The sequence below is a fragment of the Hemiscyllium ocellatum genome, chromosome 26 (genome assembly GCF_020745735.1).
Source record: "Hemiscyllium ocellatum isolate sHemOce1 chromosome 26, sHemOce1.pat.X.cur, whole genome shotgun sequence".
In the NCBI taxonomy this organism is placed as follows: domain Eukaryota; kingdom Metazoa; phylum Chordata; class Chondrichthyes; order Orectolobiformes; family Hemiscylliidae; genus Hemiscyllium; species Hemiscyllium ocellatum.
In genome coordinates, this window is record NC_083426.1 from 20,982,888 (window position 1) to 21,010,721 (window position 27,834).

General features: G+C 42.8%; 2 protein-coding genes across 7 annotated transcripts in view; one reads left to right on the top strand and one right to left on the bottom strand.

Annotated features, from left to right (window-relative positions):
• The window catches only part of LOC132828384 (C4b-binding protein beta chain-like), a 42,618-nt gene extending 19,419 nt beyond the window's left edge, over positions 1-23,199 (bottom strand). For 2 of the 4 annotated variants that reach the window (XM_060845445.1, XM_060845446.1), the window contains exons 1-5: positions 22,318-22,590; positions 17,822-18,088; positions 16,462-16,558; positions 9,265-9,338; positions 5,484-5,669 (exon numbers count right to left, since the gene is read on the bottom strand). In XM_060845445.1, coding sequence (XP_060701428.1) covers positions 5,484-5,669; positions 9,265-9,338; positions 16,462-16,558; positions 17,822-17,876 — 412 coding nt within the window. In that variant the 5' untranslated portion in view covers positions 17,877-18,088; positions 22,318-22,590. Of the gene's footprint in view, positions 1-5,483; positions 5,670-9,264; positions 9,339-16,461; positions 16,559-17,821; positions 18,089-22,317; positions 22,861-22,936 lie in introns of those variants that run through there. The other 2 variants (XM_060845443.1, XM_060845444.1) reach the window with 2 other exon arrangements.
• A 551-nt stretch (positions 23,200-23,750) lies between these two features.
• LOC132828383 (complement decay-accelerating factor-like) overlaps positions 23,751-27,834 on the top strand; it is a 59,608-nt gene continuing 55,524 nt past the window's right edge. For all 3 annotated transcript variants that reach the window (XR_009646114.1, XM_060845441.1, XM_060845442.1), the window contains exon 1: positions 23,751-24,132. Coding sequence is in view for 2 of the 3 variants with exons in the window: in XM_060845441.1 (XP_060701424.1) it covers positions 24,069-24,132 (64 nt within the window). In the remaining variant the exon portion in view is untranslated. The remainder of the gene's footprint in view (positions 24,133-27,834) is intronic.

A 27,834-nucleotide genomic window follows, 5' to 3' on the forward strand; every position in this document is an offset into this window, starting at 1 on the left:
ATTCTTCACTGAATAATATTACAAAATAGATTTTATCGGCTTAAATCAGTAATAATTGAGGAACAAGGTAGCAGATGCCATATCCCAAGCCCTGCACTCATCTCTGGAACATCTGAACAACAAGGGCATCTGCATTAGACTTGTGCTCATTGACTATAGCTCAATCTTTAACACCATTATCCCCTTCCGACTGATTTCAAAACTTTGTGATCTTGGTCTTGGCTCCAACCCCTGCAACTGAATCCTCAGTTTTCTGACCCACAGACTGTAATCAGTGAAGGTTGGTAACTGCATCTCCTCGGTAAAAACAATGACTGCAGATGCTGGAAACCAGAGTCTAGATTAGAGTGGTGCTGGAAAAGCACAGAAGTTGAGGCAGCATAAAAGGAGCAGTAAAATCGGCGTTTTGGGCAAAAGCCCTTCATCAGGAATAGAGGCAAGGTGCCTGTATTCCTGATGAGCGGCTTTTGCCTGAAACGTCAATTTTACTGCTCCTCGGATGCTGCCTCAACTGCATCTCCTCCACAACAATGTGCAAGACTGCTGCCCCCTAAGGATGCATCCTCAGCCCCTTACTGCACTCCGTGTACACCCATGGCTGTGTTGCCAAATTCCAAATAAATGCTGTCTATACGTTCGCTGATGACACCACAGTTGGACAGATATCTAACAACAATGAGTCAAAATACAGAAGGAAGATAGAGGGCTTGGTGACATGGTGCAGTGAGAACAACCTCTCCTTCAACATCAGCAAAAATAAAGAACTGCTCATTGACTTCAGAAAGAAAGGAGGGGTAAACACACCTCCCCACCTAAACATCTACCTCAATGGAATGGAAATTGTCAGGGGAGACAGCGTCAAGTTGCGAGGAGTGGTAGTAACAAACAACATGTTCTGGACCTCCCATGTAAATGCGATAGTCACAAGGCACACCAACGCCTCTTCTTCCACAGGCATCTCAGAAAATCTGGGATGCCCATAAGGACCCTCACCAACTTCTAAAGATGCATCACTGAATGCATACTGTCCGGATACATAATGGTCTGGTACGGCAATCACTGCGCCGGACCATATGAAACTACAGAAGAAGGTGTTTGCACAGCCCAGATCATCACCTTCCATCCATGGACTCCATTTACATGACTCAATGCCAGAGAATGACTGTCAACATCATGCTGAGCCATTCACATCCCAATAATGATGTCCAACAACCTCTTCCATCAGGCAGAAGATACAGAAGCCTGAACAGACTCAGCAGATTCAGAAACAGCTTCTTCCCAGCTGTTATTAGACTGATGGATGGATTCTCTAGCCTCAAATAATGCTGACCTTGCTCTCGCCTAGTGCACACACTATGCAACGTAACCTATATGCCTTTGTCTAAGTCTTTCTGATCTCTACATCCTTGCTTAACTATGATCTGCTCAAAAACAAAGCTTTTTCACTATACCTCAATACATGTAACAATAAATAAATCAAATCAATAGTTAAAGCTAATATCAATTAGAGATGCAAATAAAAATGTTTGCCTAGGCCCAGCTAAACACCAAAATTCCTTTGGCAATCTAATAGGTACAAAACATTTGTGAAATGTACCACCTTCTTATATTTCTTAACCTTGAACTGTGGAACAGAATAGCTCTTTGGCCTCTGTCTACATTAGAATTTCAGAGGTGTTAACCCATTTTCTTGTAAGGCTGCAAGCAATGGGCCTATGAGTTGCTCTCAAATCTTTGTCAATTTGGTAACAAGTTGAGGGACTAAAGTTAGATAATTTAATTAAACTATGTTCCAACTTGGTGGTGCATGCCCATCATTTCTGCCTTGATGCTGAACAAACAGTATTCAGATTAAAGAAGGTCTTCAAACGATTCCACACTTTAGAATTGTTGCTACAATACTCCTACCTAACTGTTATAACAATAGTTAAAAATCGCTTTGTTGAACAATAAGAATAAACTAGTTGTTACGTTACAAAAGTAAAGTGTAAATATTAAGAGTCATTGTCAATAATAGCACTAAAATTGGGTATTTGGCACATTGAATCCATGGTGACATTCTGCTGAGCAACCCAGTCAGTTCTATTACTCCTCTGGATCCTTGGACAAAGTCAGAAGTCACACAAAACCAGGTTACAGTCCAACAGGTTTATTTGAAATCACAAGCTTTCGGAGCACAGCCCTTTTATTAGGTGAAACGAGAGAAGCACACAGACACAGAATTTACAGGCAGAGAGATGAAAGTCAGAGAGATGACTGAACTGAACTGGTCCTCACCCTGAATAACTTCTCTTTTCAATCCTCCCACTTCCTTCAAACTAAAGGAGTTGCCATGGGCACCCGCATGGGCCCCAGCTATGCCTGCCTCTTCGTAGGATATGTGGAACAGTCCATCTTCCGCAACTACACTGGCACCACCCCCCACCTTTTCCTCCGCTACATCGATGACTGTATCGGCGCTGCCTCGTGCTCCCACGAGGAGGTTGAACAGTTCATCAACTTTACTAACACCTTCCATCCCGACCTTAAATTCACCTGGACTGTCTCAGACTCCTCCCTCCCCTTCCTAGACCTTTCCATCTCTATCTCGGGCGACCGACTCAACACAGACATCTACTATAAACCGACTGACTCCCACAGCTACCTGGACTACACCTCCTCCCACCCTGCCCCCTGCAAAAACTCCATCCCATATTCCCAATTCCTTTGTCTCCGCCGCATCTGCTCCCAGGAGGACCAGTTCCAACACCGCACAGCCCAGATGGCCTCCTTCTTCAAGGATCGCAGATTCCCCCCAGACGTGATCGATGATGCCCTCCACCGCATCTCCTCCATTTCCCGCTCCTCCGCCCTTCAGCCCCGCTCCTCCAACCGCCACCAAGACAGAACCCCACTGGTTCTCACCTACCACCCCACCAACCTCCGCATACAACGTATCATCCGCCGCCATTTCCGCCACCTCCAAATGGACCCCACCACCAAGGATATATTTCCCTCCCCTCCCCTATCAGCGTTCCGCAAGGACCACTCCCTTCGTGACTCCCTCGTCAGATCCACACCCCCCACCAACCCAACCTCCATCCCCGGCACCTTCCCCTGCAACCGCAGGAAATGTAAAACTTGCGCCCACACCTCCACACTCACTTCCCTCCAAGGCCCCAAGGGATCCTTCCATATCCGCCACAAGTTCACCTGTACCTCCACACACATCATCTATTGCATCCGCTGCACCCGATGTGGCCTCCTCTATATTGGGGAGACAGGCCGCCTACTTGCGGAACGCTTCAGAGAACACCTCTGGGCCGCCCGGACCAACCAACCCAACCACCCCGTGGCTCAACACTTTAACTCTCCCTCCCACTCCACCGAGGACATGCAGGTCCTTGGACTCCTCCACCGGCAGAACATAACAACACGACGGCTGGAGGAGGAGCGCCTCATCTTCCGCCTGGGAACCCTCCAACCACAAGGTATGAATTCAGATTTCTCCAGTTTTCTCATTTCCCCTCCCCCCACCTTGTCTCAGTTGGTTCCCTCAACTCAGCACCGCCCTCCTAACCTGCAATCATCTTCCTGACCTCTCCGCCCCCACCCCACTCCGGCCTATCACCCTCACCTTGACCTCCTTCCACCTATCCCACCTCCATTGCCCCTCCCCCAAGTCCCTCCTCCCTACCTTTTATCTTAGCCTGCTTGGCTACTCTCTCTCATTCCTGATGAAGGGCTTATGCTCGAAACGATGAATTCCCTATTCCTGAGATGCTGCCTGGCCTGCTGTGCTTTGACCAGCAGCACATTTTCAGCTGTGATCTCCAGCATCTGCAGACCTCATTTTTTACTCGAAAGTCAGAGAGATCCAAAGATTATACAAATAGTGTGAATGACGTGTCAAATAATAAGTCACTTCAAGTGATCAAAAGTGTCAGATGGAGTGAGTAAAGTGTCAACTTTTGAATAACATGTGAAGAGATGACCTTCTATCCAATTAAATGAGGCAGAGAGATAATTCCAAAATACTATCAGAACAAAGAAACTGGATACAACCAATACAATACTCTTCATCAGCCAGTACTTCACCAAAGTGGAGAGACTATGCTATGTTATTCACATCCTTCAACGTGTCATCAAAGACGTTGAGCATCTCACCAAGATCATCCCTATGTCTCCACTTCTCACCTTCAAACAACCACCAAAACCTAAACAGACCATCATTCACAGAAAACCACCCAGCTTTCAGGACAGCATCAACCACATGACTACACAACCTTGCCATTGTAACCTATACAAAACATACCAGATTATTGACATGGATGTAAGTTTCACATATTAGAGCATGGTGCTGGAAAAGCACAGCTGGTCAGGCAGCATCAGAGGAGCAGAAGAGTAGACGTTTCAAGCATAAGTACTTCATCAGAAATGTGGGAGATAAATGGGAGGGCATGGAGCTGGGGTGTAGGAGAATGTAGCTGGGAATGCGACAGGTAGATTAAGGTGGGGGGTGATGGTGATAGGCCAGAGTGGAGGGTGGAGTGGACTGGTGGGAAGGAAGATGGACAGATAGGACAGTTCAAGAGGATAGTGTCGAGTTGGAGATTTGGATCTGGGATAAGGGGAGGAGGGGACAGGAGGAAACTGGTGAAAAATGACATTGATCCCCTGCTCTTGTCGCAGCAGATACTGAAAACAGAATGAGAAAGAAAAAACAGTTGATAGTGCTTCCATAGAATGGGTTTGAAACATATAAAAAGGAAAGGGCAATTTAAGTACACAATTAATTCTGTTTAACATACTAACTTGCCATAGAACCTGCTGTTCTTATACATTGGATGAAAACAAAATGGTAAAGCAGTGTTGCTATAATGCAATGTTTCTGAATTAATGTAGTGTTCATAAAGCAAAAGTACACATTCTGGAGTACGCCATTCAGTTGACTTATTGTTTTCATGCTCAAGTAATCTACTGTTATTTCACAAAATTGGTTCTCTGAGATAAGCATTAGTGGATTCACAGATGATAGAATCCACATCTAATGGGATGCAAAAATAAAACCTTTCAATGGTCATTCTGAAACGATTATTGTTATTAAGCCTGATCAAGTACTTGATACATAAACCTGCTTGTGTTCCCAGTTGATGACCTTTCAGTTATAACTGACTGAATACATTGTACTGTGTTAAAGAGGCTTCAAACAACAATGTGGTGGCACAAAAATTGAAATCCTCACCCCTTTTTGATTGCTGAATCTGGGAGTCAACACACAGTGCAACCTGTGGCACAGCCCTGGGCATAAGACTGTAATTTTAGCAATTTTCCACTAACTTGTGTGTACTCAAATATCAGAGGGTCACTGATAGCAAATACTGAAACAGTTCACTGTCAAACCACCTTCCATTCCCAAAAAACTGACTCATGATTTCACAGTTCAATTCGGTTTTAATTCCGACAGTAACAAACTATTTCCAGTTGAAGAGACGGTTACTCACGTAATCTACAAATAGGTGGCGATGGCACAAAGCTGTTATTCTCACTGCATTTAATCACACTCGCACCAATCATTTCAAAACCTTCATTGCAGCGGAAGACTATCTCGTCCTGATACTTGTACTTGCGTCCAAATCCTCTTTCAATGTAGCCATTTGCAGGTGTGTCAGGACGGGAACATTCAATAACTGGGAAAAGAACAACTTTTATTTAAAGTGTATTGTGTTGTGCATTTTTCAAAAGGTCAACAAAACTGCACTCATTCTAAAATCTATAAGAATAGGGTGGCATGGTGCCTCAGTGGTTAGCACTGCTGCCTCACAGCGCCAAGGAACCAGGTTCAATTCCAGCCTTGGGCGACTCTTTGTGTGGAATTTGCACATTCTCCCTGTGTCTGTGTGGGTGTCCTCTCAGTGCTCTGGTTTCCTCCCACAGTCCAAAGGTGTGCAGGTCAGGTGAATTGGCCATTCTAAATTGCCCAGAGTGTTTAGTGCTGAGTGGGTTACTCTTCAGAGGGTGAGTGTGGACTTGTTGGGCCGAAGAACCTGTTTCCACACTACAGGGAAGTGAAAATCAAAAACTATGCAGGAAATATACCAAAAAATGTCTAATCGCAATAAAATACAAATAAGTAAGGCTAAATCTTAAGTTTACTGGCTGAGTATGTATTGTCAGGTTATTTTAGGAGGGATTCTTGCCACAGGATTTCAAGCCATATCTTACCAAATGCACCTTAACCACTTATCTGACTCATATGACATTCCTCATTTCCAACTCTAGCCCCATTTTATAATGAAAAGATTTAGGACAATAATTAGGCCATTCAACCCATTGAGTTTGTTCTGCCATTTGATCATGGCTGATGTGTTTCTCAAATCCATCCATCCATCCATCCGTCCGTCCGTCCGTCCATCCATCCATCCATTCGTCTGTTCGTCCATCTGTCCGTCCGTCCGTCCGTCCATCCATTCGTCTGTCTGTCCGTCCATCCTGGGTACTCAAAACTGCTCACAGTATTCCAAATATGGTTTGATAGATTGCACCCCACTCAGAAAAACTCACTACCCAAAGACCAGCATCCCTCCTGCCTGTGCAGCTTTGAAATGTTTCCGTGCAGCCAGACAAGTGTTGGTATTCCCTGGTTGTCCCTCACCAGTAGTGTAATGGGGTAGCAGCCTCAAAGCAACACTGCTCACAGCACAGGCAATGGCAGGACATGGCTTACACTCCTTTGTACATGACGCCATTCTCTCACCCTTGCCACTGTTTAACAATAATGCCACACAGTTTATCTTCTGTCGCTCTGTCCAATCTTAATTGGACCACCACTCTGCCACCAATGCCCAGTGCAGAACTGCATCTGGTCAATGCCCAGTACATGAACATAACAAAGAGGGAAGTAATTGGATAATTCCAAAAGGAGCATTTACTTACAGCCACCAACAGGGAACACAAAAAAGCCAAAACAGGTTGCAGTTCACCCCCACAACACAAAACAAATGCTGGCATCAAGACCAATGATGAGTTGATAGTCCACAATGGCTTTCTGGACCCAGCTCTTGTCTACTGGAGCTAGACTTCAATCAGATCTTGTTGGGCTTGTAAGGGCCAATAAAGCTGTCTCTGTAATGGATAAGGTCTTCATTTCCAATATTCTCATCCTCTTCAAAAGACTGCTTCCATTCCCAAAGTTGTCAGCATCCAGTGCAACAACTCAGTGCCTGCTTCAATTGTGCCAACCTATTTTTAAAGCTAATTTAACAAAGGCAAGCAACAAATACAACACAGCAAAACTTTTAGTGTGTTAATTTTAGTTTGCATGTAACTCCTCTCTCATTTCCTATCAATAATGCCAAGACAATGGACTGCAAACAATAATAAAATACTGAAATATAACTAACAACTTTCCCAACTCCAGCTGTAACATTCAGTTAAAGCAGATTCTGATTTTGTACTTCAGTACCTTTGCACAAAGGTAGACTTTTGTCCCATCTTCCAGGCAGGTGAGGGCGGTGCCAATCAATGAGTAACCATCATGACATGAATATTCTGCTACCATCCCATATGTCCATGAGTCGCTCAACATATTGGAGCTTTTCTATTACTGATAGGTGCAAGACCACCACATGTGACAGCTAGAGAAACATAATTTGATGGACAATCAATTTTAATTTTCTAGTTACTTACTGTGGAAATCAGTTACTGAACAGATTCAGTGTGTGATGATACTATCACTGAAGCAAGGTTATTTTGACCTTGGGTTTTTTTTAAAAGAGAGGCCCTAATGGCAAAGGTGCCAAGGTGTTGAGAAAGAGCTTGGTTTAACAAATGGCAGGGGAGTTGTCAATTCTCCCAGTTCAGGTTTCTTTTATATTGGTTTTGCTGTGGCAGTTACAAGATGATGGAGTCCAGGAAAGGTTGCAGCTTCAGCAGAAGATTGCTGACCTGACTTTCTCCCTGAAATTCCTTTGGATGTTGTTCCCTCCTGCCTGTAAAAATCTGTGTTTCAATTTAACTTTTTGTCAAGGGGTGTGCTTGTGGGGTGTTACTGAATTAGTTCCTTAGTTAATGTGCTGTATCCAAATGGTTAGGTTTTCCAATAGTTAAGTGATTCTAAATTCCATTTTCTTTTGTCTGTGTTTCAATTGTAGTCCATAAATAAATTCTATTTTGCTTAAAGCCAAGTGGTTTGACCAGCTGCATCACACCTGGAAAATCCACTTCTCATCTGCCTTTAAAATGAGAAAAAGTTGGGGCCCAGGCTACCTTCTTAATGTTTTTGGGAGGATCTGGCCTGGTTCATAACAACAGAAAGGTCCCAATGTTATTTTAATTGAATAAGTGGGTGGGGGGGAACGAGCTGGGAATATCAAAGTTGTGCATTGATTCTTCACAGATTATCTAAAGCTTTCTTAGAAGACTCTTCCCCATATAGTGAGTTAAGCTGCTTTGCTTGATCAAAATGTGGCTAGCTTTAAACTTACACAAGTGCCAAGCCCTCCTTTGCTTCTCAGCTTTTCAAGTAGTAGGTGCTTTGATTTCATTTGACTTTCTATTGTTCTCAATCCTGCTCAAAATAAATTGCAGTGTGCAGTGCTATTCATGATCAGAGGAAGTGGTAAAGCCATTTACAGCCAATGAGGAAGTTTGTATATTCGTTGCTGTAATATAGGAGCTGCAGCAAAGACCAATTTGCATACAGATTATTCATTTTAAAGATGCTGCGTGAGGGCTAAATATCACCCAGAAAACAGAAATAACTCAACGATTCTTCAAAGCAGGGCTTCAGGATGCATAAAAAGAATCTGACAAATCAGCAAGGGCTCAGTGTAATAGCTGATCTAAAATATGGCATCTAAGACAATGTGATGTTCCCTCAGAACAATGTCAAAGTGTCAGCCTCAGGTTTTGTGTTATTTCTTGCCTACTGCTTCCCCACTCCAAGCACCTGTGCCTTACTGAACCTCCTCTCCTCCACATTTCCACCCATCACACTGCCTATGACATGATAAGATTCTTGCAACTTTGATCTTCCTCAACTTGTGGCCAAACAAAAGCATGTTGGGATGTTCTCAGCTAAGTATGTTCCATTACCACTATAAATGTACTACCTAATAGGCTACACTGAAAAATGGAGACCATACATTCAAAAAAAATGAGGGACACAATGAACCTTAAACCACATGAGTTGACCTAAAGAAAGTTCATGATTGCACTTAATAGACTTCAATGATAGCATGGCATCAAAATAAACCAAATGTAAAACACAGAGCTGACACTTACTTTCACATGTTGGGATCTGGCCACTCCAACCATCTGTTGTGCACAAGCGGTAGTCTGTACCAATAATCTGATAACTGAAAGATTGAAAACTGAAATCACTCACCGTGCATCATGTGAATGCAAGTGGTATAGCAAAGTGCTTAAGGGTGAGGATTAAGAAGATTGGCTCAAGTACAAATTACCAAAATAACTACAATACTTTGGCTTTATGCCCTTTTATTGTACTATGTTACAAGATCTACATATTAAACATCAGAAGAGCTGATAATTGTTTGATAAGGAGAGAAGCAGCATTGTGTTGTTTTGGAACTTCTCCCTGTTCACAGGATGTGACTGCATGCGCCTGGCTAAGCCAGTAATGTTTGCCCATTCCTCGTTGTTAATGAGATATTGGGAGTGAGCTGAACTTTGAATACTGCAGTCCACATGATGGAGATGTTTGCAGAATGAAAGAGCTGTCAGGTTTTCACCCAGCAACAGGGAAGAAATGGTGATATACCTTCATATCAGAATCCTGAGAGACTTTGTGTGGAGCTTCCAGGAGATGTCCCTATGTTCCTGCTATCCGATATTCTAGGTTTGATGAGGTCATGGTTTTGGAGAGTTAAAGGAGGTGTAGTAATCTGTTGCAACACTTTCCACTGATGCTACTGTGTTCCAGTAATGTAAGGAATGAATGTTAAAAGTGGTTGCTGGGGTAGTGTCAAACAAGTGGTTGGCTTTGCTTTAGATGCTATTAAACATGAAAGTATTGGTGTAACTCACTTCTCTAATCCAGCAGGTAATATGATGTCACTCAGGATGTGCTTTATCCCAACTGCTTGTTCAAAGCTTATGATAAACACAAATGGCATATAGGTATTGTAGATCAATAGAAAATCAGACTTCAGGCTGTGCTTGGTGGTCCCTTTGGATTCAGCATCAAGATGAGTTAAATATGCTGATGGATGACTAATCTTTCCTTGCAGCAGTTGCTGTGGTGATTCTTGGAAGAACTGTTATGGAAGAGGGATAGTTAAATGCCATGCAGGGCTCTAGTTTGTTAGAGGAATAGAGAGAGTGCTGTACTTAGGATCTTGATTCTCTCGTCTTTTCTGTAGGCCATTGAACAGGAGCAGGTGTTTCTTAAATGCAGAAAGTTTGTTCACCTTATTACAGAATCTTTTTCATTACCTGACCAAGCACCTGAACATAGTCATACACTTTTGATTCAAGTTTCATGACAATATGATGGGATTATGGCTCAATGAGTTCCTTTGTTAGACAGAGCTTATTGTTTTGAGTGGTTACATTTAGTACTTACCTCACCACGCTGAGTGGACAGATCATTGTCTGGATGCCTTGCGAATAAGTCAGGAGGTGACGTATTTACACTGCTTCAATGTACATGCCTTTGTCTCTGCGATTTCTTAGACAGGCTTACATCAGCTTTTCTGGTTTTTCAATTTGTGAAGTACAGTAAAGTAGATAATCAGCCATCTTAGAAATCATTGTTTTAAGTTACCAGAATGCTGATTTGTCCACATCTAAGCAATGAAATACTTCATGAAATACCAGAATGCTATCCCAGTCTTTAAAACTCAATCACTGATTGTTTGACAAATAAATACAGTAATTTTGAAATGAAACATGTCTTTGTGACATCATCCTCACTTGAAATATATAGGTGTTCCTTCTTTATTAGCATGTCAGGATTCAAGACCTCCCTTCTTAATAGCAGTGGGCGGCACGGTGGCACAGTGGTTAGCACTGCTGCCTCACAGTGCCTGAGACCCGGGTTCAATTCCCGACTCACGCGACAGACTGTTGGAGTTTGCACGTTCTCCCCGTGTCTGCGTGGGTTTCCTCCGGGTGCTCCGGTTTCCTCCCACAGTCCAAAGATGTGCAGGTCAGGTGAATTGGCCATGCTAAATTGCCCCTACTGTTAGGTAAGGGGTAAATGCAGGGGTATGGGTGGGTTGCGCTTCGGCGGGTCGGTGTGGACTTGTTGGGTCGAAGGGCCTGTTTCCACACTGTAAGTAATCTAATCTAATCTAATCAGTGTGGATGTGTTTACACTGCACAGACTGCAATGTTCATGAAGTGGCCAATTGTCACCACCTTCTTTAGGGAAGGTAGCAATGAGTGATTATATGAGCAGTGCCAGTGAAACCCACATTCTAGAAGTGAATTTAAGAAAATACTGCTTGGTAAAGTAATCTAGCCTGAAGTATTTCATTGCTTAGATGTAGACAAATCAGAAATGATTTGTTTCAGGCAATGAACACAAATTAAGCTGATTGAATCACCAATTTTATTCGAACAATGAATCATGAGCCAGCAATAAAGATAAAATGAACCATTCCGATTTTAAACTAAGTTTCTTCAAACTGTTTTTCCATGCTATTTTTTATTCACTGAGGTCTGTATGGATGCTGAACAGAAACAATGAAATGCTATTTGACTTTTTGAAAAGTAAGCTTGAAATTGATAATTACATGTTAAAAATACTGGAAAGAAAAATCTTTCATTGTGTGAGGATGTTGAGAAACTTGAAAGAGTTCAGAAAAAAAATTACAAGGTGTTGCCGGAGTTGGAGGATTTCGGCTCCAGGAAGAAGCTGGGACTATTTTCCCTGGAGCGTCAGTGGCTGAGGAGAGACTTTATTGAGGTTTATAAAGTCATGAGGGGTGTGGACAGGGTAAATAGACAAGGTTTTTTCCCTGGGGTGGGAGACTCCAAAACTAGAGGGTATAGGTTTAGGGTGAGAGGGGAAAAATTTAAAATGGACCTACAAGCCAACTTTTTCAAGCAGAGGGAGGTGGGTGTATGGGATGACCTGCCAGAGAACGTGGTGGAAGCTGATATAATTACAACATTTAAAAAGGTGTCTGGATGGGTATATGAATAGGAATGGTTCAGAGGGATATGGGTCAAGTGCTGGCAAATGGGACTAGATTAATTTAGGATGTCTGGTCGATATGGGCGAGTTGGACCAAAGAGTCTGTTTCAGTGCTGTATGACTCTGACTCTTCCTAACTTATTCAGTGCACAGGATTTGGGAAATCAGGAAACAGCGTATAAGTGGAAATTCTAGTTACATCAATAAATGAATTTCTATGTTGCATGGAAAAGGTCTGGAACAGTAGTTCTCATATTACAACAAAATTCCTACAGAATCAGCAGGCATAGTCAGAGATCACATGACACAGCAGGTTTTTGTAAGCTTCTTCTAAAACCCTTGAAAACCACCCTCACCCCTCCACTCCCTTTGGAAAAGGCATAAACCGTTCCTAGTAACCAAGGATTGAGATAAAACAATCTAAAAGAAAGATATTTTCAAGAAAGGTTGCACACAGGCCACAAGACACATTCGTTAAAATTGAAAGCGCGGAGTCTTTTGCCATTTTGTTTCGTCTTTCACCCATTGGGCAGAATTTAAAAACTGGCAGCCAACATTAAATAGATTGAAAGATGATGTTTGTTTTATCTCACCCAGCCAACAGCCAAGTCATTGACACAGATAAACTTCTTGACCTTTCAAGATAGCACATTAATAGTGCTTGGTATGCAAGTGGGCAGCCTTCCTCTGGCAAGAGACAACGGGAAACGAATTCCTGACACTTCAATTGACTCAGGATGATAAAGGGAGGAATGAACTTAACAGACAAGGGCTTGCCACCTCCAACTGCAGGAATCCACTCCCGTCTTTCTTAAGAATTTGTAAAGCTACTCCCCCGAGTCACAAGCTGATTCAGTTCATTTATTTTATGCTTCATATTTAAACTGTACGTCATTAATAAACTATTATAAAATCACGATGGAGCACAACCTCTTTTTGGAGGGTAATATGTGACTGCTAAATCTAAACCGTCCATTTGGTTAGCTTTTAATTCTAGATTTATTTAATGGACTGAATTTAAAACCATCCAGTTGCCATGGTGGAATTGTAACTCATCTCCAGAGCATTAATCCAGATTGCCAGGCAGTAGGACAGTATTATTACCTCTAGGTTATTACTCCTACAGATACTGATATAATTTGTATATGGTGCTGGCTTGGTATAAATGCAGCAATTTGAGTAATTGATTATGAATATTGTGATTAACTAGAAATTAAATGTTGTCTCTTCATTGAATATATTCTGAATCTCTTAAAATGACAATTTGCAAGTTCACAGTTGAAACTGCCCAGAATTCAGCACTTAGTAGGCAACCAATGTAAATCCGCCCCCACGCCGATCTCTGCCCGCACACCTAACCCCGCCCCCACGCCAATCTCTGTCCCCACCCCCACACCCAACCCCGCCCCCACTCCCAGCTCCAGCCCCACACCAGGTCCTAGGTCCTAGCTCCCAGCCCTGCCATCTTTTCACCATCCCTCCAGACCTCCCCCTCTCTGAAGATGAAAGATCAGTCCTCAGCAGAGGCCTCACCTTCATTCCCTACGCTCTCGGATTAACAAGTTCAACACGCGGCAAGACATCGAACAATTCTTCCGCCGCCTTCCCCTCTACGCCTACTTCTTCAACCAGGATTCCCGCCCACCCTCTGACGACCCCTTCTTCCGCCTCCAACACATCCATCCACCTGGACACCCCGTGCTGGCCTCTTACCTGCCCTCGTTCTCTTCATTGCCAACTGCCGCCGCGGCATTAACCGCCTCAACCTCTCCACCCCTCTCACCCACTGAACATGCAGCCCTCCACTCCCTCCGTTCCAACCCCAACCTCACTATCAAACCGGCAGACAAGGGAGGCGCGGCAGTAGTTTGGCGCACTGACCTTTACACCGCTGAGGCAAAACGCCAGCTCGCGGACACCTCCGCCTACTGTCCCCTTGACCATGACCCCACCTCCCACCACCAAACCATCATCTCCCAGACTCATCCATAACCTCATCACCTCAGGGGATCTCCCATCCACTGCCTCCAACGTCATAGTCCCACAACCCCGCACCGCTCGTTTCTACCTCCAGCCCAAAATCCACAAACCTGACTGCCCTGGCCGACCCATTGTCTCAGCCTGCTCTGCCCCACCGAACTCATCTCTGCATACCTCGACACAGTCCTGACCCCTTAGTCCAAGAACTCCCCACCTACATTCGGGACACCACCCACGCCCTCCACCTCCTCCATGATTTTCGCTTCCCCGGTCCCCAACACCTTATCTTCACCATGGACATCCAGTCCCTGTACACCTCCACCCCCCATCACGAAGGACTCAAAGCCCTCTGCTTCTTCCTTTCCCACCGTACCAACCAGTACCCTTCCACTGACACCCTCCTTCGACTGACTGAACTAATCCTCACCCTGAACAACTTCTCTTTCCAATCCTCCCACTTCCCCCAAACTAAAGGGGTTGCCATGGGCATCTGCATGGGCCCCAGCTATGTCTGCCTCTTCATAGGATATGTGGAACAGTCCATCTTCCGCAGCTACACTGGCACCACCCCCCACCTTTTCCTCCGCTATATCGATGACTGTATCGGCGCTGCCTCGTGTTCCCACGAGGAGGTTGAACAGTTCATCCACTTTACTAACACCTTCCACCCCGACCTCAAATTTACCTGGACTGTCTCAGACTCCTCCCTACCCTTTCTAGAGCTTTTCATTTCTATCTCGAATCAACACGGATATTTACTATAAACTGACCGACTCCCACAGCTACCTAGACTACACCTCCTCCCACCCTGTCCCCTGTAAAAACACCATCCCATATTCCCAATTCCTTTGTCTCCGCCGCATCTGCTCCCAGGAGGACCAGTTCCAATACCGAACAACCCAGATGGCCTCCTTCTTCAAAGACCACAATTTCCCGCCAGACGCGATCGACGATGCCCTCAACCGCATCTCCTCCACTTCCCGCTCTGCTGCCCTTGAGCCCCGCCCCTCCAATTGCCACTAGGACAGAACCCCACTGGTCTTCACCTACCACCTCACCAACATCGTATCATCTGTCGTAATTTCCGCCACCTCCAAACGGACCCCACCACCAGCGATATATTTCCCTCCCCTCCCCTATCAGCGTTCCGAAAAGACCACTCCCTCCATGACTCCCTCGTCAGGTCCACACCCTCCACCGACCTAACCTCCACTCCCAGCACCTTCATCTGCAACTGCAAGAAATGCAAAACTTGCACCCACACCTTCCCCCTTTCTTCCCTCCAAGGCCCCCAGGGATCCTTCCATATCCACCACAAATTCACCTACACCTCCACACACATCATTTACTGCATCTGCTGTGGCCTCCTCTATATTGGGGAGACAGGCCGTCTACTTGCGGAACGTTTCAGAGAACACCTCTGGGATACCCAGACCAATCAACCCAACCACCCTGTGGCTCAACACTTCAACTCCCCCTCCCACTCCACCAAGGACATGCAGGTCCTTGGACTCCTCCACCGCCAGACCATAGCAACACGATGGCTGGAGGAAGAGCACCTCATCTTCCGCCTAGGAACCCTCTATCCACAAGGCATGAACTCAGATTTCTCCAGTTTCCTCATTTCCCCTCTCCCCACCTTGTCTCAGTCCCAACCCTTGAACTCAGCACCACCTTCCTAACCTGCAATCTTCTTCCTGACTTCTCCGCCCCCACCCCCACTCCAGCCTATCACCCTCACCCTGACCTCCTTCCACCTATCGTTTTTTTCTCCACCCCTCCCCCAAGTCCCTCCTCCCTACCTTTTATCTTAGCCTGCTGGACACACCTTCCTCATTCTTGAAGAAGGGGTCATGCCCGAAACATCGATTCTCCTGCTCCTTGGATGCTGCCTGACCTGCTGCGCTTTTCCAGCAACACATTTTCAGCCAAAACCAATGTATTGAGTTCAGAAAGCTGTTCGGAGTTAGATACTGAATTTGAAACTCATCCAAACAAGCTATTGCAGTCTTGAAAGCAAAAAAATCACCTTGGAATATGGTGGCTTTTGGACTAGACTACAGAGATATATTGATGTCAGGCACAGGACAGAAAATATAATCTTTCAAATGTGTCAACTGACATTCATTCATGAACCCTTGGATCCACTACTCATCTTAAATTTTAAAAACAAATGATTTAAAGAGCTAGTTTTTACCTTCTTAGACTGGTGTTAAGTTGCACTGTAGTAACATGAATATTGTGTAACCCCACCTTCAGGATGAAATTAAAGGTACACAAGCCATTAATAAAAATCAAATAAGCTCCTTTCAGCTATTTGTGGACTGAATACTCACCCTTGGTCACAATAAAATATAGCTTTACTCCCCAGAGTAGTAGATTCTGCCATATAATACCCATTCAGAATCTCTCCTGGATGACCACAGTCTCTTGCTACACAGGGAAAGAAAAGGAAAAATTCAGATATCACGAATAAGCCTTTTCTGTGCAAATTTAATTTCCATTGATGCACAATTTTCCACAAACGCATGCTGCCCTAATGTTCAAATTTATTTTCAATGCTTGGCCAAGCAAATAAACAAGATTAAAATTCTAAAATACTTAGCTCCAGCCAAATCATCCAATGGTCTCCTTACTCTTGTGTTCTCTTATTTTCCTCCCTTTCCTGAACACCATGTGCAGAAATGTTTAATGCCCTGTTCTGCCCTTCTGTGAGCCCTGCCTTTACTATTAACACAGCATCATAACTTTCATGTTTTTCTTTTCCTCATCGTCCTTTGACACTGTATTACTTCATTCATGGTGCAATCCAAAACCAGGGGGATGGGTGGATCGAGTTAGTGACAGACCTCTGAGCAGTGCAATAGTTCAGGGGGTGGTCTGCTTAAGATGTGTGCTGTTTGAGGTCAGTTTAACGGTTACCCAGGAGTTAGATTGTTCTTGAATAATTATTTTACTTGATCTTATCAGTACCCTCTGAAATCTCTGGCTTTTATGGAAACTTTCAGAGGGTTCCAAGAACAGAAATTGCCAAGCAGGAAATTCAATTTCCTGTGCAATTCTATTAGTCTGCTATGACAGGGATTCCCATTAGCAATTCCTATCTGCAGTGAAATAACAACTCTCTGGCCATTGGAAAATCTGAACAATTGATTTAAAAATTCACATTCTAGTTTTGCCGTGTGAACTCTAATATCCCTTCTCAAGACTCACAGTGACACCAATTATTTGTGTGAAATGCTTTGCAAAGAAAGCTGGTCCTGTTTTTGTTGACTCAACCCTCTGCCATTCCGCCCCTTCTGGGCACCGTGCTGTTTGTTCATGGAGGTCTCCAAGTAAAGGTCTTTCGGTCAATCGAGGCTGGGCCTTCGAGAAACGGTCACCCAAATGGTGCAAAGACATTTTCCAGCATTCGGCCCATTGCCTTGGCATTATGTACACACACTTGAATACTTCTTAAATGTTATGAGTGTTTCTGCCCTTACTACCCTGACAGGCAGTAAGTTTTGCCACTTTACCTGATTTTCCCATTTTAAAACGTTCGTTAAAAATGAGCCCTTTGACCCTCTGTCCTAGAATCTCCTGCGGTGGCTTAGTACCATGTTTTGTTTTAGAGATACTCAGTGCCTCAGGAATGTTTCATTATAGACGCTACACAGGCCTGAAACAGCAACGAGGAGCCGGGGCACTGCTTACCCGTTCCCCGGGCCTCCCCGATCGCAATGAGACAGATGATCAATCTCTCCAACATTTCACAATCCTCTCTTAATAGTCAGGGAGATTCTGGAAAACAAACTTCGAGAGGTTCCCTCCTGAAAACGATTAGACTTCAATCCTGTTGTTCTTTCTTTTCCGAAAACTCCGACTGCTGATTATGATAAACCCAGCCCACTTTCCAAATCTGGAGCCAATTTTTCTTGTTCAAGTAGAAAACACTCGGGCATATCCCACGCTTGTAAGGACCTAAATGTAAACATAATGGTATGAAAATATTCTGTAAATGCACTTGTAATTAGTGTTTAGTTTTAAATTTATTGCATACAGCCCAGTTGGAACCAATCTGAGAGAAGGCCAGGCCCACTGAGTTGCTTCTCTCAAGCAACATTTTCAACACAGAATCAGATTTCAAAATCACTCACACGACCCGGCCTCAACCGGGAAAATATTTCATGGATTTTCTTTAAATTACCAGTTCTGTATTAACGGGGTGTGTTCAGGTACCAAGCAGGCAAAGGAATGTGCAATATAGACACACTGGAATTGAAGTCACACCCAGAGAAAGTGGCAAATCGAACTTAAGCTGAAGGGCAAAGGGATCTTGTGTCCTGGTGTGTGAATCTCAAAATGTTAATATGCAGGTATATCATGTAATTTGGAAAGTGAAGAGAATGATGTCATTTAACATGATGGGAATAGAATACAAAATCCCGCACAGTATTGCTTACATTATTTAAGAAAGATGTGAATGTGTTGGAAGTATTTCAGAGAAGGTTTACTAGGCCAATACCTGGAATATGGGAGTGGGTTGTTTTATGAGGAATTTTGAACAGGATTCACTTGTATCCTTTGGAATTACGAGATTAAAGAAGTGACTTAATTATGACATAAAAGCTCTGGAGAGTTCTTGAATCCAAAACTAGCAGTCACTGTTACTTCCTGATGAAGGGCTTTTGCCTGAAACATCAATTCTCCTGCTCCTCAGATGCTGCCTGACCTGCTGTGCTTTTCCAGCACCCGACTCTCCACTGTTAAAACATAGGTAAATCATAGACAATAGGTAAATTTATTTTTCTCTCAGCAGTCTTTGCTTCCATCACCTTTTCAGGAAGATAATTCCAAAGACTGCTGAGAGAAAAACTAAATTTACTTATTCTCTATGATTCACCTATGTTCAAACAGTGGAGAATGAGGTGCTGGAACAGCACAGCAGGTCAAGCAGCATCAAAGGAGCAGAAGATTTGATGTCTCAGGCATAAGCCCTTCATCAGGAATGATGCCCAAAGCATTGATTCTACTACTCCTCGGATGCTGCCTGACTAGCACCACACTCTCAACTCTGATCTCCAGCATCTGTAGTCCTCACTTTCTCAGAGTTTGACTGATGTGCCTCTTTTTATGCTAGACACCTATTTGAACTTAGTTGTTAGATTATAAGGCACAGTTTCAAGATGTATGGATGATATGAAACTTGAAAGTATTGTGAGCCATGAGGAGGATAGTGTAGAACTTCATAAGGATGTATGAAAGTTGGCAAAATGGATCAGCAAGCCGCAGTTGAAATTTAATAGGGAGAGATGTGCATCAATTCAGTTTGGGAGGAACAGTGCAGAGATAAAATAACTGGCACACTTCTAAAGGGGTGCAGAGCTGGTGAACATTTTTGGTTCTGGATGCAAGTAGTCTAAGGTGACAGGAAATTTAAGTGTTCAATAAAGCAAAATGTTTGAGTATACAAATTAGAAGCAAAAATAGACATTTCACCCCCTCAAACATACTCCACCGTTCGATAAAATTACAGCTGATCTAATTATAATCTCAAATCCATATTCACAACTATCTTTGACTTTTCAAACCCCCTACCATAACAACAAGCCATCTGCCTCTGTCTGCCTCTGCCATAAAAATATTCAAGGATTCTGGAATTATCTACCAATTATAAAGTTTTATATAGCTGCAACATTACTTGACAACTTTTATGCTGAAGGTAAAGATGCTGTATGCCTTCTTTGCCACATTATTCACTTTCATCTCTTTATCAGTGCTCTTAAGGGTCTTGCCATTTATTGTGTACTTTCTACCTCCCTAAACCTTTTCAGTTTAACAACTTGGAAATTTCTATCCAAACTCTCCTGTCTTGGAAGCTTCACAAACTAAAACACTTCTGCTATAATGACTGGTTTGATTATCCTGCCAGGGTGGAACTAAAATTCACTTTGATCAATATAAATATTACTGCATTGAAAGAGGCAATTCAGCCCATCATGTCTATGATGGCTGTATAAATCAGCTGTTTTCATCCCACATTCTGGCACCTGATCTGTAGTATTGCAGTGCTTCAAGTGCAGATTCGCATTTCTTTTAAACGAGTTGAGGTTTCTGCGTCAATCTGGGTAGTTAATTCTGGATAACTACCACTCTTTGTGTGAAATAGTTTTTCCCCATAATATTATGCTACTCCTTCCACCCATGACTGGAAACAAGTGATCAACAAGCCAGAGGAAGACAGCAGGATTGAAGTCTGGTTATATACACTTAGCCGAAGTTAATTTAATAGCAGCCAGAAAAAGAAATGTACTGTAATTGCCAGAACTCTGATCTGAAAAGAGGGCTTCAAATTCACAGTGGGGTGGAGAACAATTTACAGCTGTGCATTTCCAATATTTTCCATCTTTAGTGACATAATGTATTGGATACATACACCACATTGAGAGGCTTAGGGTGGTGCACGAATGAATACAGCTGAGTCATAACCTTACATTGTTCTATTCAGAACATCTGGAAAAAAGAGAGATGTCTTTTTTAAAATATTAAAGTGTGAAAAAATGATAAAAAGAAAAATCAAGCAGGACTATCGGCAGAAGTTGTTTCCATTGGCTTGATGCGCAAGTGCAAATGTAGGGTTGGTCGACACATTTCCCCTTATCACTGTATAGATGAGCCAAAATATATTGTAATGTCTGGTCAGTGTATAATCATTTTCTATGTGTAGAGTCATTGAGTTGTACAATATGGAAACAGACCTTCGGTCCAACTCATTTGTGTTGACCAAATATCCTAGCCAGGCAGCATCAGGAGTTGGAGAAGCCAGTGTTGCCTGGCTTGCTGTGTTCCTACAGCCTCTTGCTTATGTACTTTAGATTCCAGCATCTGCAGTTTTTCTGTCTCTGATCAGACATCCTAATCCCATTTGCCAGCATTTAACTCACATCCCTCTAAACCCTTCGTATTCACGTACTATCCAGGTGCCTTCTAAATGTTGTAATTGTATCTGCCTCCACCACTTCCTCTGGCAGCTCATTACATACATGTACCACCCTCTACATGAAAATGTTGCCCCTTATGTCCCTTTTAAATTTTGCCCTTTCATCTAAAACTTATACCTACTAGTTTTGGACTCCTCTATCCTGAGAAAAATACCTGGGCAATTCACCCTATCCATGCCCCACATGATTTTATAAACATCTATAAGGTCACCCTTCAGCCTCCAATGGTCCAGGGAGAATAATCCCAGCCTCTTCAGCCTCTTCTTATAGCTCAAATCCTCCAACCCTGGCAACATCCCTGTAAATCTTTTCTGAATCCTTTCAAGTTTAACAAATCTTTCTGATATCATAGAGACCAAAATTGAATGCAGTATTCCAAAAGTTTCCTAACCAATGTCCTGTACAACTGCAATATGACATCACAACTCTTATAGTCAATGCACTGACCAGTAAAGGCAAGCGTACAAAATGCCTTCTTCACTATCCTGTGTGCCTGTGATTCCACCTTTAAGGAACTATGAACGTGCACTCCCAGATGGGTCTGTTCAGCAACACTCCCCAGGACCCTACAATTAAGTGTACAAGTCCTGCCTGATTTGCCTTACCAAAATGCAACACTTCATATCTATCTAAACTAAACTCCATCTGCCACTCTTCAGCCCATTGTCCCATCTGATCAAGGTTCCATTGTACTCTGAATAACCTTCTTCACTGTCCACTATATAAATGACGAAAAGCAGTGGGCTCAGCACCGATCCTTGCAGCACACTGTTGGTTGCAAACTATATAGTCATATCACAGAACATGCAGATCTGCAGATATTATGAACTAATATTACAGAAATGTCAGTACTGTAAAACATTATTCTTGATTTTTCTAGGTTGTATATGCTTATCTATATTACATGTCTGAGTAGTTGAAGTAAGTAATATTATAAATCTATACAGGTTATGTGTAACAATGACAGATCTGTAGGTAGTGCATAGAAGTATTACAAAACTGTACATAATATATTTGTTAGGGCGAGGTGAGCAGGAACGAACTTGCTCTCTTTCAATCTCCCCAGTTGGTCACAACAAAGATTTAAGTTTTGCTTTAGCACAAGCTTTCTCCAATTAAAATGCTGTTAATTACATTTTAAGATCAAAGTAAGGAGCCAATCACATGGTTTTTATTAAGTTAAAAGGCAAAGATTTATTAAATGCTTACCTCGAGCAAAATAATAAAGATGCAAATACAGGCACATAGTTTTCAGGCAGTATCACACACCCAGGTATAAAGTTAGAAAGGGAGACTTTCTTCGACAAAAGGAAGCTAAAAGAATAGGTATTTGAGAGTTCTTTGGGTGTCCTCAAGATGTAAGGCTTCAGCCTGACAGTCTGGTTCATTACATTCTTAAACATTGTTGCAGTCTTATTTAATTCTTTGTTGCCTGATATTTCTTTCCAGTCAGTGCTGTTGCCAGGTTTTCTTCTTGAAAGACTAAGAAAGAGAGAACATTTTCAAGTCTATTTCAGTTCTAAAGTCAAAGATCCAACTCCTCTGCTTCTGCCACAAAGTTTCTTGAAATAGCAACTTGTTTATACATTCTGTCTGTAGCTAATGTTTTATCTTCCACATGTGAAGATTCTCATGAAGGTACAAATCAGATTGGAGATGAGGACCTTTGCCCACTTCCCAGAAAGGGGCTTTTTAACCTTCTTTCATTGCCATTAGGGAAAACGTTATTTTCAGCTCATGCTTTCTTTTGTTTCATGAAATTTAAAATGCCAACCCCCCCCCCCCCCATAAACAATAAATTTGATAGTTGGTAAAATTATGACCTCACCTGGATTATCACTGAAACACTCAGTGACAAAAACCGCAACAATTCAGGGAATTTCCTGCTACATTTTCACTCTGATGAACCTGGAGCCTTGTCTTCAGAATCTGCTGCTAGTAACAATAAACCACTGGAAGATTATGGGTTTCTCCTTTTTTTCTGGCGGTAATACTAATGTCAGTAGAGTCCCGGTATGTAAAGTCTACGTTTCACAAACCTGGCCAACCCGTGTGGTCAGGTGATGATTATAGACATTTTCAGCCAATGTTTTGGTTTCCTTTTTTTAAAAAAAATAATCTCAGTCCTGAAAGTTCCAAGTATTAAATCAAACAATGGGATTCAAGATCAATGCTCCATGTTTTATACCATCGTGACTGTTGTTCAATTATAGATGTGTAGCTAATGCCTTGATATCCTGCAGATCTGTGGTTGTATTACAGAGCAGTAGGCATTGTTATGTTACAGACAATGTTATAAACAATGTAGATCCTGTTCAGTAGTGCCACACATCTATGGCTGTGGTAATAATATTATAGAATTGCAGGCACTGTATACTGTGGTAATATGATAAATCTGTAGGTAGTGCATAAGGAATATTATGGGGCTGTTTGTCTTGCTCTATGATATTGGATTCCATATAACCCTGATTTTGGCCAGGGTGAAATGACAAAATTAAAATGACACCCTTGGCTTCAGCAGATGACTCAAGTGCAAATTATTTCCCAAGTGTGTCATTTCTTTATTTATCTCTGCTTCCAGGAACCAATGAGCGCTGGTGTGCACAATTAACATGCAATCATTTTTACTTTTGGCAGCGAGTATAGGTCGGGAACCAGCTGAGTTTTCAGGGAGGGGGAAAGCGATGGTCCAACTAACTACAACCAGCTTGCCGGCAGCTGACAACTGTGCTGGAAAACTAGACCCGGATACAAGGCAATCAGACGCACACACACACACACAAAACCAAATTTCGTCCGAGGAATTACCGCATGAAATGAAGCTTCGGATGCGGAGACACGTCTGACAATAGTATCACCGTCGGAAAGAGGTGGAGAAACACATGTCGGGTTCCAGTGGTTTATTGTTCCAGACGACTGATTCTGAAGAAAGGCACTGATTGCAGGTTATCAGACCGAAAATGTGGCAGGAAGTTCCCCTAATTGTTGCAGTTTTTGTGACTGTGTGCTCCACGGACAATCCAGGTAAGGTCAGAATTTCACCAGCTGTCAGTTTTGAGATTTTTTTCCCCCTCGGGAAATTAAAATGATCGCTTTTGCTTTACAAATGAACACACCTCCAGGTTTGAAACCAGATTAAATCCTCTCCTATTACGTCCTATCACCAACCTGACTTGCTCCAACTGTTGCTGTCGCTAGGAATGCCACCCCCAAGCGTTTAAATGGATAAAGCGCCCATCCCTGAACGCGTTCTCACATTGTCAAGTTGCTGCAAGTCTCATTAATACCTCCTGAACGTAAAATGGCTAGAGGCCAACTAGGTGACGAAGATTAAGTGGTTGTACTCTTTTCCCCTCTTGGTTTGAGGGAAACAGATTAGAATTGTAAGTAGTAGTCTGTGTGTAATGTCTAAGAATCAGGAAGGATGTTGCAAAACTTGAAAGAGTTCAGAAAAGATTTACAAGGACTGGAAGATTTGAAGTGTAGGGAGAGGTTGAATAGGGTGGGGCTGTTTTCCCTGGAGTGTCAGAAGCTGAGGGGTGACCTTCATAAACCCATGAGGGGCATGGATAGGGTAAATAGACACAGTCTTTTCTGAGGGGTGGAGGAGTCCAGAGAGAGAGGGCATAGGTTTAGGGTGAGAGGGGAAAGATATAAAACAGACCTAAGGTGCAACTTTTTCATGTAGAGGGTGGTACGTCTGTGGAATGGGCTGCCAGAGGAAGTGATGGAGGCTTATACAGTTGCAACATTTAAAAGCCATCTTGATGGGTATATGAATAGGAAGGAATAGAGGGAAATGGGCCGTGTGCTGGCAGGTGGGTCTAGATTGGGTTGGGATATCTGGTCAGCATGGACAGGTTGGACTGAAGGGTCTGTTTTCATGCTGTACATCTCTGACTCTACAATTAAGCCAGACAGGTAGATAAACATTCTTGACTTATACAGCATTAGAATTATTTTGACTATGCTAATACCCACCCAGGTAGAATATGTTAGAACTTGTAAAATATACACGTTTTACTTTCCACCAACACACACAGTCAGGCTCTAGCATAGAGCTTTCAGAATATAGGAAGTTAAATGTGTTTAAGTTCAAAAATGATGATTTTGATGAAATGTCTGAAAGAACTCTATATCTGCAGATGCTGTTTCTTTACCTGAAGCAAATGGTTTGAAGTTGTAGCTTGTACATCCCCTTCCTCCTGTAAAATACTTGCAGTTCCAGGGGCTTCATATGTTTTTCTTAGTAAAACAGACTTCACTGCTTAGATGGGCTATTGTGAAGCAAGGAAGAATATGAGAGGGCTGCAACTTGCAATAACTGCATCTGCTCAAGATGCAGCTCACATTTTCACACATGACCGCTCTCCAGGTTTGTTGTATATTCTAAAAGCCAGACTATCAACTCATGTCTGTCACGGGTTGCTTCTTAACCCCTCTGGCCATTGCAGTGGCTAAGTTTTTAATCATGATGTGGACTGTGGTGAACAAAGTTAAAATCACACAGCACCAGGTTATACTCCAACAGGAGCAGTGCTCTGAAAGCTAGTGCTTCCGAATGATTACCTATTAGACTATAACTCGGTGTTGTGTGATTATTCTGTTCAGAATTTAACATTTCAAAATATTTTAACAAGGTATTTAGGATGCAGAAAGTTATATTTATTTATTTTTTGTTGAGCTTCTTTTGGAAGTGTATTTCATTTAATAACAGCACGGTGGCTCACTGGTTAGCACTGCTGCCTCATAGCATCAGGGTCCCAGATTCAATTCCAGCCTTGGGCAACTGTCTGTGTGGAATTTGCATGTTCTACCCATGTCTGTGTGGGTTTCCTCCAAGTACCTGGTTTCCTTCCACAGTCCAAAGATGTGTAGGCCAGGTGAATTGGCCATGCCAAATTGCCCATCGTGTTAGGTGCATTAGTCAGAGGGAAATGGCTCCGGGTGGGTTAATCTTCGGAGGGTCGGTGTGGACTAGTTGGGCTAAAGGGTCTGTTTCCACACTGTAGGGAATCTAATCTAAACTTTGTCTACCACAGTCCAAATCAGGTTTATTTGGAAGCACTGGCTTTCGGAGTGCCGCTACCTGATGAAGGAGCAGCGCTCCAAAAGCTAGTGCTTCCACATAAACCTGTTGCACTATAACTTGGTGTTGTGTGATTTTTTTCTAACATTCTTGATATTGACTGCTCACTGATACAGGTCATTCTGCTGCAACGTGTGTTTCGTTAATACGAATTTGCGATAGTACAATCGACTAATTGGGAATGCTGCCTCTCTAGTACAAGTTATAGCACGTGAATTGGTTATAACGTGATTCTGGCCCCATTAGTTTCAATAGTGCTTCTATTAGGTGATTTTCTTACAATGGGATTGCAGGGGATGGAACTAGCGCGATATAGCAGAACTGACTGTACATCCTTTTATCTTGTTGAGTGAGGGAAGAATTGTTGACATCTCCAGAGGTGTCTTTGACTGTATTGGTGCCTCTTTTCTGTACTTTTCCATGACATTGAATACAGCTTCACAATTAGTTTCAGCCATCTTAAATTTCAGTTCTTTGCTTTGGTTGAAACTACCTCTTACATGTCCAACTGCAGACTAAATTACAACTAATGTTTCATAGCACATCATAATAACATGGGAGGCAGTACCATAGTCGTTTTGTCATTAGTATCTAGAACCCCAGGCTAATACTCTGGGGGACTTAGGGACCCTCTTCCAGCATAGTAGTAATGTACCTAATCCAGACTGGGAATCCTAAACTCAATCCCACTTGCTCCAATGGTGTGATAACATCTCTGAATAGATTAATTAGAAAAAATAGGTTAATTTGTTTTTTAAAAATTGATTTGAAACCCACTCAGCAGATGGTGAAATTTGAATTCAATTTATAAATCCGGAATTAAAAGCTAGACTAATGGTGACTATGAAAAAATCCATCCAGTTCACTAATGTCCTTCAGGGAAGGAAAATATGGCATTCTCACCTGATCTGGCCTACATGTGACTCCAAATCCACATCATTGTGGGTGGCTGTGTGAATGCCTTCCAAAGTTGGCCTAATAAGTCAAATCATGGCATAATTTGGTAAAACAAATGAAACTTGGCCAAACAGCTTGTAATGATCAAGGCATTGGAAATGACAACTGTACACACAGCCTCAAAGACCCTACCATATCTTACAATCTCCTCGGCTCAGCCATCACCCATAGATATGTCCTATCCCACCAATAGCATAAACCCACAAAAGGTGGCAACACAATGATATACAGTTGACAGGGATTCCCAATAATGTCCTCAACATTGACTCTATTCCCCATGAAATCACATACTAGCAGATCAAGCATGGACAAGAAAATCTCCTGCTGATTACTACCTCCCTCTCCCACTGCAAATGAATCAACTCACTTCCATGTTGAACACTACTTGAAGAATGCATTGAATGTGGCAGAACCACAAAATGTATTCAGCGTCCATGTCCATTAACAAACGTGGCTCAATAGCACACCTGAAAATGTGTTGCTGGTTAAAGCACAGCAGGTTAGGCAGCATCCTAGGAACAGGAAATTCGATGTTTTGGGCCAGAGCCCTTCATCAGGAATGAGGAGAGTGTGCCAGGCAGGCTAAGATAAAAGGTAGGGAGGAGGGACTTGGGGGAGGGGCGATGGAGATGTGATAGGTGAAAGGAGGTCAAGGTGAGGGTGATAGGCTGGAATGGGGT